General features: G+C 33.3%; 1 protein-coding gene across 4 annotated transcripts in view; it reads left to right on the top strand.

The window, feature by feature from the left end:
* The first annotated feature begins 735 nt into the window (after positions 1-735).
* The window catches only part of LOC118185324 (uncharacterized), a 108362-nt gene continuing 95167 nt past the window's right edge, over positions 736-13930 (top strand). For 3 of the 4 annotated variants that reach the window (XM_035355162.2, XM_035355163.2, XM_035355161.2), the window contains exon 1: positions 743-1000. Coding sequence is in view for 1 of the 4 variants with exons in the window: in XM_035355160.2 (XP_035211051.1) it covers positions 887-1000 (114 nt within the window). In the remaining 3 variants the exon portion in view is untranslated. Of the gene's footprint in view, positions 1001-13930 lie in introns of all 4 variants that reach the window. The other variant, XM_035355160.2, reaches the window with a different exon arrangement.

The following is a 13930-nucleotide window of genomic DNA, read 5'->3' as shown; positions in this document are numbered from 1 at the left end:
ATTTGTCATTTACGTTATCTTCTAATTGGCTTATAAAATTTGGCAATTAACGCTCTAAAGCGTTACATGCGATCTTACGTTTTACATTCGTCTTATTAACGCCATTTCAATGTATTAATTCATTGAAAACTGCAATTTTTTTCTTTCTTTTTTTCTGTTAGCTTTTAGGGATTTCCGAATTAGTTTTAGTTTAAATCTACTATAAGGACTATAGAGGAAGAATATGTGGTAAACAGATAATGGTTCTGCCCCTACTTCACTGTGACTTACACAATTTTCGAAAAGGTAGAAAAGCATTTTTGTGCACCCAAAGTGGAAGCGATGGGGGGAGTGAAAACAGTTTCAAAAAGCGGTGTTTTCAATTGTTGAAATATTCAGCTAAGAATCAAAGAACAATGTAAAATCTTTTTTGTTAAAAAAAGTAACTTGTTAACGTAATATATACTTTTTTTACGATGTGTTGTATTTTTTCGACTTTCTTTCTGCTTGCATCATTTCGTTTCCCTTTGAAGAACAAAGTTAAAAAATATTTACAATGTATGATATGGAATATACATAAAACAGCGTATAAACTAAAAGTATACGGAATATTGACATAAAAAATCTACTTTTTTATCTTGAAGATGAGTTTCATTCATTGTTGGCGACATACACGCACTCCAAGCACTTGCTTGGCGACAGAAACGTGCTGATAAGAAAGGAGGTAACCCTACTGAAAGCACCTGCTTTACCAAAACACTGAGAATCGTCAGAGCGGTAGTGTGTGATGCCCTGGAGAAGCGTGTTGAAACCAGCAGTTCATGGAATTTAAAACGAACTGCCTGTGTATGTGACTTCTGTTATTTTGTCAGTGATTGCTTAGCATCAAGAAAAAAAAGCGTGAACGATGTTGACAGAATCAGTGTCCGATCCTCGCAGGGCCAATTGGCTAACTATTACGAGTATGTCCGAAGATTTGTGTTGGCCGGAGGAACCGAATACTTCCAGACCCAGCTGGGAAGTAAGTTTATAAATTAAATTTGTATTCTGAATGTTAGTTTACTTCTCAAAGTCATTTGTAAGAATTTAACTTACAAATGACTTTGGGAAGTATACAATTATTTATTTCGATTTATCATTCCGTTACCTTCTAGTTCCGCATAGAGTATAACTTACATAAGGGGAAAACTTATCAATGATTTATCTATTTCTTTTCTTTTAATTATAACTATTATAATGGAGAAATACTCTATTTCAATTTTTTAGCTATATTTTTACGTGAGAACATTTATGTTCCGCAATAAAATTGTTACCCTAGAAATAAATTATAGTACATTATTATCTTTACACTAACAAAAATCATTTTAAAAATTAATTTCACTCGAGTGATCATTGTAGTGGTCGCTTCAGAATATTAAATTCTGGAAAAGAAGATAATATTTTAGTAAATTTGGGAGGTGTCCGGATATATAATGTAATTAATTTTCGAAAATAACCAATATAAAATTGCCTTTTAGATCGATGGTAAAATAACTCGCTAAACTATCAATGGCTAAATTATTTGCAGTTTTTTTTTTTTTTTTAATATTTGAAGTATTTTCGATTTTTAATAAATTAGCGTCCAATTTAAATAGACAGTATAATAGCATATAATGAATTAAAATTTTTCCTTTATCATCAATATTATAAAATTGTATTTCTGAATCAGTATTCCATTAGTCATTTAAAAAAAAAAATTATATATACTTCTAATCAACATTTTGTAACGATTGTTTTATTCTAGTGGGTACCATAATAAATATATTTCTAATAATGCAATGGTCTAATGCAGAGTTTCTTAAACTTCTTTCAGTCACGACCCATTTTTATCACTGAGATTTTTTCGGGACCCCCAGGACCCCATAATATTTACAAAAATTTTGTGGGACTCCGTAAGTATTGCGCAAATCCGACACATGCGTGAGTGAAACTGTCAGTTTTTTCACTTGTACTGTAATATACTATTGCAGTTTTAGGTCATTAACTTAGATTTCTAATTTTAACACATAGGACAATGGGCAAATTTTAAATAAGTAACAGACGAAATGACAGCGTCACGTGCAAAGCAAAGAAAATGAACGTTTATATTATAAAAAGAATGCGTCGAAACGTTTTCGTTTTTTTCTTCGAATGTATTGTCTGATCTTTATTTATTTTCAGATACATTGTGTAAAAATATTTGGTAATTGTAAAATCATTATAATAAGTTAAAGAAATATCAAAACTGCTAAAATTTTTGGCGACCCCCTGCAGGTCGCGACTCACAGTTTCAGAAACTCTAATGTAACAGGTTGAATGCAGATTTCTAAACCTGCTTACTGTATGCTGTATCAGTTGCATTAAAATTGATTAATTATGGAGAATTTTTGCAATTATCTTTTCTTTTTCCGTTTAAAAAAATTATATTATTTTTTTAATTAAATTATATTTTGATACTATAATTTTTAATCAAATTTGTAAATAATATTTTTCTTCTCAGGCTATTTTACATTCCAAAAACAAATGCCAAAGCAGAGGTTTGGAAACTGAAATTCGTTTTGAGTTAAATTTTAATTTTAACAAAATAAAAATTTGTGTCTATAAGTTTGTAACAATAGGCATTTCTTTTATTTAAGAAAAGAAGTAAAATATTGTACTTTTTTATATAATGTTTCTTTTAATTATGAATTCTTTTTTTGAGGTAGTATAAAGTTTTGAGACTGTATTTCTTAAAATTTAAGTTGATTTTATTGAAATAAATTAAGCAATAAAAGAATTCAAATAATATAAAGGCTAAACAAAATTATACAGTGGTTGATTTTGAAGGAAAATATGTATGGAATTTTCAAATGCGCTAAAATTCCGGTTATTCATGGACCGGTACTATCTTAAGCAGTGACTGAATCAGGGGTTCGCAACCTTTTTTTCCCATGCTATCCTTTCATCATTCTCCCCGTTTCTTTCCAAAACTCGAAAAATGTATATACACTTATTTCAATTCAGATTATTTTTTAATGAGTTTTGTAAATTAAATAAGAAAAAGTATATAGAAAATGTTGATACACACCAAAACTTCAACAAAAGTAGTTTTTTTTTATAGTCATAAAGTAAAATTAATTACTTAACAGGCAAATAAAAAGCTGACCTCAATCTATCTCTGACATTAAGAAATGCCCCACGGTTGAGAACCCCTGCAATAAATGCAGCATAAGGTTGCATTTTTTTTTCCCTAAGAGGCTTGAAAAGCATACTTTAATTCACGACCATCCCCCTCCTTTTATTTTGTATAAAATAAATTGAGCACTTGAGGCCCTGAAAGAATGAGGCTCCTAAAGCCTTCAGGATGGTCACCCTAGGGTTTAAGCCTTCACAGTTAGCGGTAGAAATTTTTATCGGATGATGAAGATCAAGGAAGGTAGAAACACACGCACGTATACACGGATTACAGATATAGACAAGTGAAAGCTTACATCTCTACTTGGTAGTTTAACTCGCGCGCAACGCTCTCCAGTTTCCATATATTTACACTTCGTTATTTTTAAAAAAGGTTTTCTGTCTATTATATATATATATATATACCAAAGTATAAATAAATGGATAAATTTAACTACAGTACAAAGTCCGTAATCCGGACTCGTCGGGACTTCGGCGATTCCGGATTAGTGTTTTTTCCGGATAATAGATCATAAATTAAAATCTGGTAAGATGGCATGCAGAAATTATACAATTAAAAATATGAAACCGTAATTTTTGAAATAAAGAGCAATTATGATCTAAAGGGTATCAAATTTTACAAAAAAAGAGCTTAATATTTATTTGTTTACTTTATTAAACATTTCTTTCAACGCGCGCATGTGTAAAGCATAGCGCGTAATGTCTGCGCATTCTTTACGCGCATGAGTAAAGCATACAAAAAAAAGAACGTTTGTGGTTTGAGGTCCGGATTATAGATCATTCCGGATAATGGACGTCCGGATTACGGACTTTGTACTGCATATATTTTTAATGAACTGAAAAAAAAGTATTTTGTAGTTGCATTAAGTTTCGGTTCGGTGGGCAGTAAGGAAATTTTACTACTTACAAAATGGGCGGTAGGTAAGAAAAGGTTGACTACCCTTGCCCTAGACCATCATAATTTGATCCTGGTTAAGAAATTCGTACGGTGTAACTTAAAGCCTCTTTCAGTAATAAGCTAGCCGTGTATAATTTGCATATGAGCCAGTTTTCCGCAGAACGTTCTCCTTCAATGCATTCCTCGCTTAAGCATACAGCCTTTGTGTGTTTTACCTAAATCGATTAAAATAATCAAACATGAGAAGGGAATTATCAAAAAATGGGGGAGGGAGCCACTTACTGGCCCACCAGTGGCTGGGTGGATAAACTGGTATTGCATCTTCTACCTACACTCACTATCCTCAACAAACACGTCCAAAGAAACATTTCCGCGAATTTTCAATTCGGGATATCTGATTGGTTGACTTCCATGAAAATCACTTCTTTGTAAAAAATTTACGCGGGACACAACTTTAAATGAAACGTTTTCATCTCGATTGTAAAATGTACAACGTAGCTAGCCGGGACATCGATTTTAGTGAAACATGCTTCTGCTAGGAGCCCTCCAACAGCCGAAGAAGGAGAAGCTCGGCTCTACCTTCATGCGTCATTAGGTAACCTCATAAAACATGCGTATTGGACCCGGGTTGCAGTCTCGGCGCACAAACCTGCTGCGTGAGGTTTTCATAATTTTTTACCATATTTAATAGGCAGATAGCTCTAGAGTGCTTTGCCATACTCAAGTTTTCCTGACAAAAGATTGCATGAAGGCATAGCTTTTCTTCAGGCAGAGAGCCCTGGAGTGTTTAGTCTTCATTATTTAAACAATCAGCAATATTCAACCAATCAATCTTAATATTGAGTTCATAAAAATACTAACTAAAGAGAAGGGCATTGTTTAGATATGGTAAAAAGACATGAGAACATTAGCAATAGTGTTAAGTATTGTAATCCATAATTCATGCATTTTTGAATATTTAAAAAAAAAGTATGAAACGTATTTCCAAAAATGTTAAAAGTCAGCATTATTATTATTATTATTATTATTATTTTTCATTTTTTAAATGTTGTATCAATAATTGTGGATTCCTATGTTATAGGAATCTATAGATTTTGGAATCTTCTAAATGTGATTTCTTTAATATTGTCATCAAAATACTGAATAGATTTGTAATTATTTACTTAAATAAATATATGAAAGATACAGAAAAACAAGATTCATAATTTAAGCAGTTGTAAATTAAAATGTTTTAAAAAGCAGTAAATACTTCTTGTTATTAATTGCAAATTTTAGATGTCTTATTTATTTGTATCTGCAATTTTGAACTATTGTGTAATTTATGCATTAAGAAAATTCCTGTAGGGTATATTTTTTGGTTAGGTTATTTATTATAAATATTGGATGTTTGAATTTGGGTTTTTTATTTTTGCATTTAGGTGTGCTTCAGTTTCCATGACTTAATTTTATATAGGTTCATAATAATGAAAAATTTCACCATAAATGAAAAAGAATTTCTATCCTATGCTGTTCTGATTTATATAAAATATATTTAAAATAATATTTAGTAACTAATTTTGGTAGTCTTTCATTTGCATCCATTGGTGATAAAAAGATGAGGCTACATTTTTTCCTGTAAAAAAGAAAAGTGTTTTTCAAGAGAAAATTATCTGTTATTCATAGTAAATGATCAACATATCGGAAAGATATATTTATTGAACAACATAGTTTAAACGTGAGTAGCATATTTATTAATAAACCAAATATTTCAGCACAAATAAAATATCGATAATATTTATTTTTATTTTCCGATTTCTTTTCCAGTTTTTCTGTAATAGTGAGATTTCTCTGTCTAGCTGAAATTACTTTGAATCGTTAGCTATTGTCTCATCAATGCTTTAAAATAGTTTAAGCATTGATAATGCAGTTATATTTATGCAAAAAGCTAATTAAAATGTCTCCAGAAAGCCTAAAAGGTGAAAATAATTTATAAAAGCGTTTTTAAAGGTTAACATGAATTAAATAGGCAATCTATGAAAGCTGTTTTTCAAACGAAAAGTGAATGCACTTTTCATTTACAGTATCGGACGGAAAGCGCCACCATGTATGTTTGTCAGTGTCATGGTTTTGCCATTACGGTGGTCATGGTTATATCTTCACAATAATTTTCATAAAATCACCTCATAGAATCTGCATTTGTTTCTTTCAGCATAAAATAAATGAAACAGAAATTATTACAGTAGAACTCCAATCGGAATAAATTGGGACCGGAGCCTATTCAGATAATCAAAAATTCGCATAATTGTATTTTTTCTGAAAAAAGGGTCTACGTACACTTTAATTAATTACTGGCAACACTTTTGCGTACGTGTTGTGTAGCGTACTGTGCAGTACTTACAAGTGCTGAAAGTCATTGCTTGCTGAACATCTCGGTCAAAGTAAGCTGTTTGACGGACATCGTGCCTGCATTTAAAATTTCTTAGAAAGACATACTTGCTTTAAAGGATGAACAGCCAAGCTCCTGAGCTAAGATCTTAGCTTTTTCGTAAAGAATCGTACCTGAAATTGGGTTTCCTGTAGAACGTTGCTGCAAACTCACTTGAAAACATCTTATAAATTTTAGTTTGTTGCTCCATTGATTTTCTTAAAGAACTTTCGTCTGCGTTTTCAAGCAGTGACACGAAGTTTAAAAATGTAAGTTTGCTCATTTTAATGTCTAAAATCGTTGATTGTCCAACACTCATTGCTTCTCTGTCTTAATTTTTTTTCTTAAATTCTGAAAGCGATTCGGATAATTGGAGTTGTGTTGTATTATTTTTTTTTTTAGTCTGAAAGCTTTTAGATTTTATATTGCGCCCAAAAGTATTTTTTTAACGTTTTATGTGCTACCTTTATTTATAAAATATCACGTCCTTCCCACTTAAACCACATCAAATTCAATTCAACAGCAGTATCACAAAATATTTTAAAATCAGGATATCTTCAGAATTTCTATAGACAGTCTCGCGCGCCGATGATAGAAATGTTTGTTTTGTTTTGTTTTTTCGTACCGTGTTGCCGTTGCTAGCTGTGAAATCGTTGAGTTTGTTAATAAAAAATTCGTTAAAATTTTACAAAATATGAAATCGCTTTCCACTATTTAATGGCAACAACTCCCTGTGGCCTCAAGAGTCCACACCGGGAGCTTATTAAGAGCGCAGGAGTTTACATGGCCAAATAGGGCCGACTTATTGACATTGCTTGACTAATTACATAATTATAGGTATGAGACTTGTGGGACGGATTTACAGATGAGTGGCTCAGAGATAAGTACTAAATGTATGAAAACACACAAACATAAAAATGTACAGAAAACACACACACACACAGGAAAAAAAGAAAAAAAGGGGGTGGAGAGGGATGCACTTGATTAACACTTAAGACTTATGACAAATAAAACACACTTAAAAAATAATAATAATACACATATAAAAGAAAAAAAAAGGAGAGGGATGCACTTGATTAACACTTAAGACTTACGACAAATAAAACACACTTAAAAAATAATAATAATACACATATACCACATGTCAGATACATATTTGGCCACATTTTGACCACATATATTGTACATTGTGGGGAGTGTTTACAGACGAGGGGCCATAATATGGGATTAACATATGATTGCTGGACATTGATATGGGGGACACGGAGAGGTCCTGGCGAATATATATTTGTGGAGCGCATAGGTTGCTGAGTGTATGAGCACGCCGAGCGCGGTGACATGTTAGCAGCACAGGGTGATGTGCATGTTGACTTCTGTTAGTGGCGGACGTTGTGGGATTATGCAGCGTCGAATATATCTTGGCCCATAGCTGCGAGCTGGTCGATGACCTTACAGACTTTATTGATTGCAGGTTTGATTTTAATAATGAACCGTTGAAATACGTCTGTAGGAGGAGTGGGAGGCATAATGTGGCTGTCTGCTGTGAGTGGGCTAGAGTAGATATAGTGTTCTGGTGATCTAAGTTGGCCGCACACGCAAGCATCTGTAGTGGAGATGTTGTGGCTTTAATAATACGCTGGATAGGGGCCATGTCCCGATATGAAATAGATAATAAAACTAATTCGAAATTAAAAATTCGTGCTTCCAGCTACCATACCATATTCGGATGAAGGATTACGTCATTCAAAGTTAGATGGCTCTACCGTCGTGTATTCACAATGCGAGAAAAATGCAGACAGTTTTGCAGATTCTTCGTTAATTAATTTCTTTAAATGTAACACAGTGCAATAATACAGGATGTTTTTAAAGTCCTAGACCCATTTTGATGTTTAATAACTCATAAAATAATAAAGATAGATTAAAATTAATAACATAAATGCTTACATAGACTCAAAAAGTTTCATGACCCTTGTCAATGAACTTCCACGTGTGACCCTTCGTCGCACGGAGAATATCAAGTCGATATTCAGTTTCACGCTAGGTACCGGCAAGTATGTTGGCATCCACAGAGGCTATTGCGGTTGTAGTTCTGGCTTTTTAGGTCATCAATGTTCGACACACTCCTCCTGTAAACGTTGTCTTTTACAAATCTTCCAAGTACATAACATTGCAATTGTTGCCAAAACCAAAAGAGAGAAAAATGCAGTTAATAAGCAGACGATATTTAGAAAAGTACAGATATTTAGACTGGAAAATGAAATTATCTGAAATTGACCACACGCGCAGACGATATTTACAAAAGTAAAGATATTCAAACCTAAAAAGGAAAATATATAAGTTATTCCATCAATAAATGCCATAAATTTGTTTATATCTTCATTATTTTATGAGTTATTAAACATCAAAATGGGTCCATGACTTTATAAGCACCCTGTGTTTAGTGGCAACAATTTAAAAAGTGATACGCCGTTTATAGTGGACCTGCGCAAAATGCCGTTTCGAGGCTAACAGCCCTACTGAGCTAACGCTCCTTTGGGCTACATAAACAAACCATAGAAAATAGATTTTGATCTAACCAGCTAAAGATACAGATTTGTTGTTTTGGTATGACGCTTACCTTTTTTAAACCAGTTAGATTCCGACAGTACAATTAGTGCAGATGTTTGAGATCAAGATTTCCATTTAACAGAACGCAAATACTATGCTTTATGTTATACAAATACGATTTTAGGATCTTTAAGCTTTGAAATAATTTAATTTCTCGGTATTTATCGAGGACAGAGGGTACTAGAAAAAATATTAGTACAAAAGAAAAATTAGGAAACGCATACTTCACCGAGAACTCAATTTTATAATTTTAGTTTAATGTTTAAAAATTATTATTATTTTCGAAAGCAATTTTTCTCAACTGGGGTATGGTGAAACGTTTCTGATGCAACAAATTGAGGAAATGGTAACACCCACAATCAAACGCATCTGTCGTCAGGTTTCGCGACTGCGCAATAATACTTCAGATAGCATTTCTTCTGTCGTTATTTTTCTTCTTAGACTCTACATTCTTATCATTCTGTACACATTTGATGTCCTTTTATGGCAGCCGTGGATTTGACAGCTGTGTTTGCTTTGAGAGAGATTTTTCGCTTAGTATTAGTTGCTGAACTTTCCCGACGAAGTGCGGCTTTTTGTTTGTTAGGGCCGTCATAGGTTGAGTTATAATTTACAGAGGTGCTTCGCATAACGAATGTGTGCTCGGACCAAAAAAGTCAAGCATTATGAACTCCTTTCTCGCATTCAGTTTCATCACACATTAAACCCGAAGATAAACTTGTTTTAAGAAATGTTCAGATGACGCCTTTATGCTTACAAATAGGATATATGCCGAACGTCCGTTCCTGAGCAACCAATCATTTCTACGTCGCGGAACGTGGTATAAAGATTTTTGTCTGTATGTTCTAACTATTGAGCTTTATGCCACTTGGTATAAGATCCAACAAATTACAGCGAAGCAAACACCAATTGACACCCGGTCAACGGTTTCGTTTAGTCGGCTGCATATTTGTTTGCATGTATAACTTTACTTCCTCTGATTGGCTGCGACTTAGATCCTGTTCTACAGGCGTGAACGAAGCAAATGAATTTAATGCCCTGTGACAGTTGTGATAGCTATATCACCGTCTGAATGCTCCCATACTTTCTGCTTTAACTGCGCGTAGATGCGAAAATATCATTTACACATGACTTTACGGAATAAACAGAGAAACTGGCAGATGAACATATTTTTATACCATCGATCTTGACCAGGAATATGAGGAAGTATTCTTTATATTTTTTTCTGTTGATGAAAACGCACAGGATCAATGCCAATAGCAGCTGTCAATGATCTTCTTGGGAGGAGGGCGGAAATTAGTCTGATTCCATAGATTAAGCTGAAGTGACAAAAATGGCTGACATGTTCATTGGCATTATCATGCACTATTTCAAAACCATCCAGGAAAAGAAGAAAACTGCTGTAGACAATTTCGAAACTCCTTTATACAACTTTTTGAAACGGGGACCTCTCTTAAAACCAACGGTAGATGTGCAAAAAATTAAAACACATCTAAATGGAAGACAGGAAAGATTCAAAATAAAGTGTTTTTAATATTCTCTGAGATTTTTTCAAGTGGATTCGTGATCGGGAACAGATTAAAAATATTCTCATAGTAATATGCGGGAACATCGACCAGCGAAACGAACGCCGTCGCAGGAGGATTACATTCGGTATACGAACCTCACTGTATCTTGAACTTTATTAGATGCATTATTAAACCTGAAATAAAAAATTAAGTTAATAACTATGTTAATTATCTTTAAATTGTTCAGTTTTTTAAGCAGTACAGTTATAATTAGAAAGATAAATTTAACATTGTATGTGACGTGTATTGCCATTGTAAGAGAACCTAGCTATTTATCAGGTTGAATTAAATATTTTATATTTAATTCAAGGGCTGCGCTTAGCAGCCCTTTTAGGTGATAAAATGAAAAGATAGGAAATCGTAAAGTATGGTCACTTAATGTATATAAAAATTTGGAAACATTCCGCTGAAAACATTTGTAATGTCGAAAAATAACGTTTTTGAGTTTTGAATTATCCTCAGCGGAGTGTACTACATTTTTTCCCCTCAGTTATCTTCTTTGTGTTATGTTGCACTGTCTTGGGTTTATCGTTCACGTTATATTGTAAGTGACTTAAGGTTTTTATTTTATCTGCCAGGTGGCATCGCGAATGTTTAATGTATAGAGTGCTTCCATTTGATGGGAACGGGGTACCGTCGTAATCAGTGTAGTAGGGGTTAGCGATGCTAGCTGCCGTATTATTGAGTTATATTCGAATCTCGGAGAAGGTTTGGGTGTTACTAAGTGTTTAGTGTCTGCGCCGCACGAGATATTTATAATACTGGCGAGCAGAGCGGCCTCACGAGAGGTTGGGAAGGAAAGAAGGATGGAAAACCTTCGGGATACGTTCGCCTGAATCCATTAAATTTAGGATGAAACTTTCCAGTTAATGCGGTGGAGACTATCCATAAAACCACTGGCAAATTTCTGGTGTCCCGCCGAGACATGCAATCTTCGTATTTCACATCTTAATTGCTGTACTTAAAAAATTGCTGATTTAAAGCCAATAAATGCGCTTCTTAATGTATAAAAGAGATATGTAAAGAGACCTGCAATGTATACGCTACTAATAAAACTTCATTATGATCTTTAGATTTTATTTTTAAGGCAGACGATCGAGTGAAAGAGATAAAAAAAGACTTTAAAAAAGAATAAAAGTTAACAGTCTTAAAATTTATTCTACAGAATCGAATATTTATGGCATTCATGGTATGAAACAACGGTTAAGAACGCTGGGTAAAGTAATTCTTAAACATAAAGTAATTCTTAAACGAACAACGCTGCATTCAGAAATGTACTTTTATTATATCGAAGATAAATGAAATGTGTGCTCTCCAATTGTAGAGTGGATGAGACTGCTGTACGCTTTGCAGTTCCGATTAGTATTCGAACAGGCCGAATGGGTCTTCTCGTGGTTTCTGCCATGCGTAACGTGAATACGGTCTATTTTCTATTATAATGTCCTCCTTGAAGGCCTTCCTCCCCATAGGTTGATAGCTCGATTGTGATTTGGTAATATTCATCTAAACAGACAAGTGAGCTTTCTTATTTTCCATCGATTGGCAATAACATGTGTTTAATGTCGACGCAATTTTATTGCAAACTGAGAATTTTGATGTCTTTTCGAAATGTTCAAAATAGATTCTGTTTTATGAAAAATTCTCTAGACATTAGACAATGCAATGGTCCCATTCACATTAAGGTATTCGTAACAATGTTATTTTGATATGTTGCTCTCGTAGAATTCCGTCGGCGGAATAGCCTCAGGCTCGGGCATTTCTGGTGTCCAAGAAAATAGCTGCTGAAGTGTCACTGCCCTGTAAATCATCTCATCCAAGGCCAAGGTTGTCCAAACCTTTTTCCTCCAGCAAAGAAGAAAAAATAACAAATAAAGACAACCATACTCTTCAACTCACTGTGCAAGAACGGTATGGCGGTCGCTTGATTATTTCAACGTCTGAGCTTCGTAAATTCACTTTTTTTGCTTGGGTAATTTTTTTTTTTTCCCAGAAAGGGAATATGTTGTTGTTCGTTATTGTCAATAAGCTTTGGATTAACGAAACCAGTCTACGTGCCTGATGTCGGCAGGCGAAATAAAAAAGGTCATATGGCGTTAGAAATATCTGTTGTTAATCGCAGTAAAGCTACAGTTGTCTGCAAAATTTATCAATAGGGTAGATGATTAAACTAAAATTGCACTAAAGATGACCTTTCAAGAAGTGCAATCAGTGCTGCTCGGTATGTAAAACAGTTACACACAGAATCACTGTAAAGTTGCAGTTGCCTGTAAAATTTATCAGTAGGGTAGATGATTAAATTAAAACTGAACCCAAGATGATCTTTCAAGAAGTGCAATCACTGCTGTTTTAAAGTGCTCAATCTGTAAAACGAATGCGCAAAGATTAATTTGTAAAATAAATTGTAGATCTTTTGAGTTGCCAAATGACAACACGCTTAAAACTGACCATGTACAAAGCTGCCTGGAAAATGAAGATCTTTTGTTTTACGCAGCAGTTGCAACGGTTTATATACATGGTTTAATTATTAAAATTAAGCAAATTCTAACAAACTCAAATATCATATTTAGTTTGGCAAAGTGGAGTAATAATTTGGTACCAAAAAATCCCATTGTAAACAACTATTAATCAAATAAATAAGTAAGTTAAGAACGCTGTTTCTATATCTTAAGATAAGCCAAAGCAGTGAAGGAACAAATTCGTACAAAAAAATCACCTCAAACACATGAAAAATATTTTCAGGGACATCTTCATCAGAAGTTGGTGTACCGAAAAAAGTAAGATACTATTTCTGAGGTGAGAAATGCCAAAATTAAAATAGAAAAATATAAAATGACATAATTTTTTCCTGAAATACTTAATATTCTAGATTTACAGAAATGGAAAGAATTTCTATATTTTTTGCTATACAATAACTATATTAAGCATTCACGCTTACTTTACCTGCAAACACAAGTAATTCCAATGGGAAGTTCATATTCCATTCATATTTGTAACTTATTTCTATTTTCTAAAGAATTTAAATTCCTAGAGAGCCTTTCTGATAAAGAGTTGAGTACATTTGAACACTGTACAATAACAGATGTAGATAAATTGATGACATTATAGCTTTCAACAATTTTAATCCCATCGAAAACAGCAACATCTACCCAAATTTTCTGAAACTAAACAAGACCAATAAACCCAAGCAGAAATAGTTTATTTTTATCTAAGTATTCATAATCTAACAGAAATTAAATTTTTTGATGAAGGAAAAGATTTAAATTTTCTACTAATAAACTTATA

This window comes from Stegodyphus dumicola, chromosome 8 (assembly GCF_044657685.1).
Source record: "Stegodyphus dumicola isolate Sdum_Otavi_A_Nest chromosome 8, ASM4465768v1".
NCBI lineage: Eukaryota > Metazoa > Arthropoda > Arachnida > Araneae > Eresidae > Stegodyphus > Stegodyphus dumicola.
This window is presented reverse-complemented; position numbering and strand designations above follow the sequence as displayed.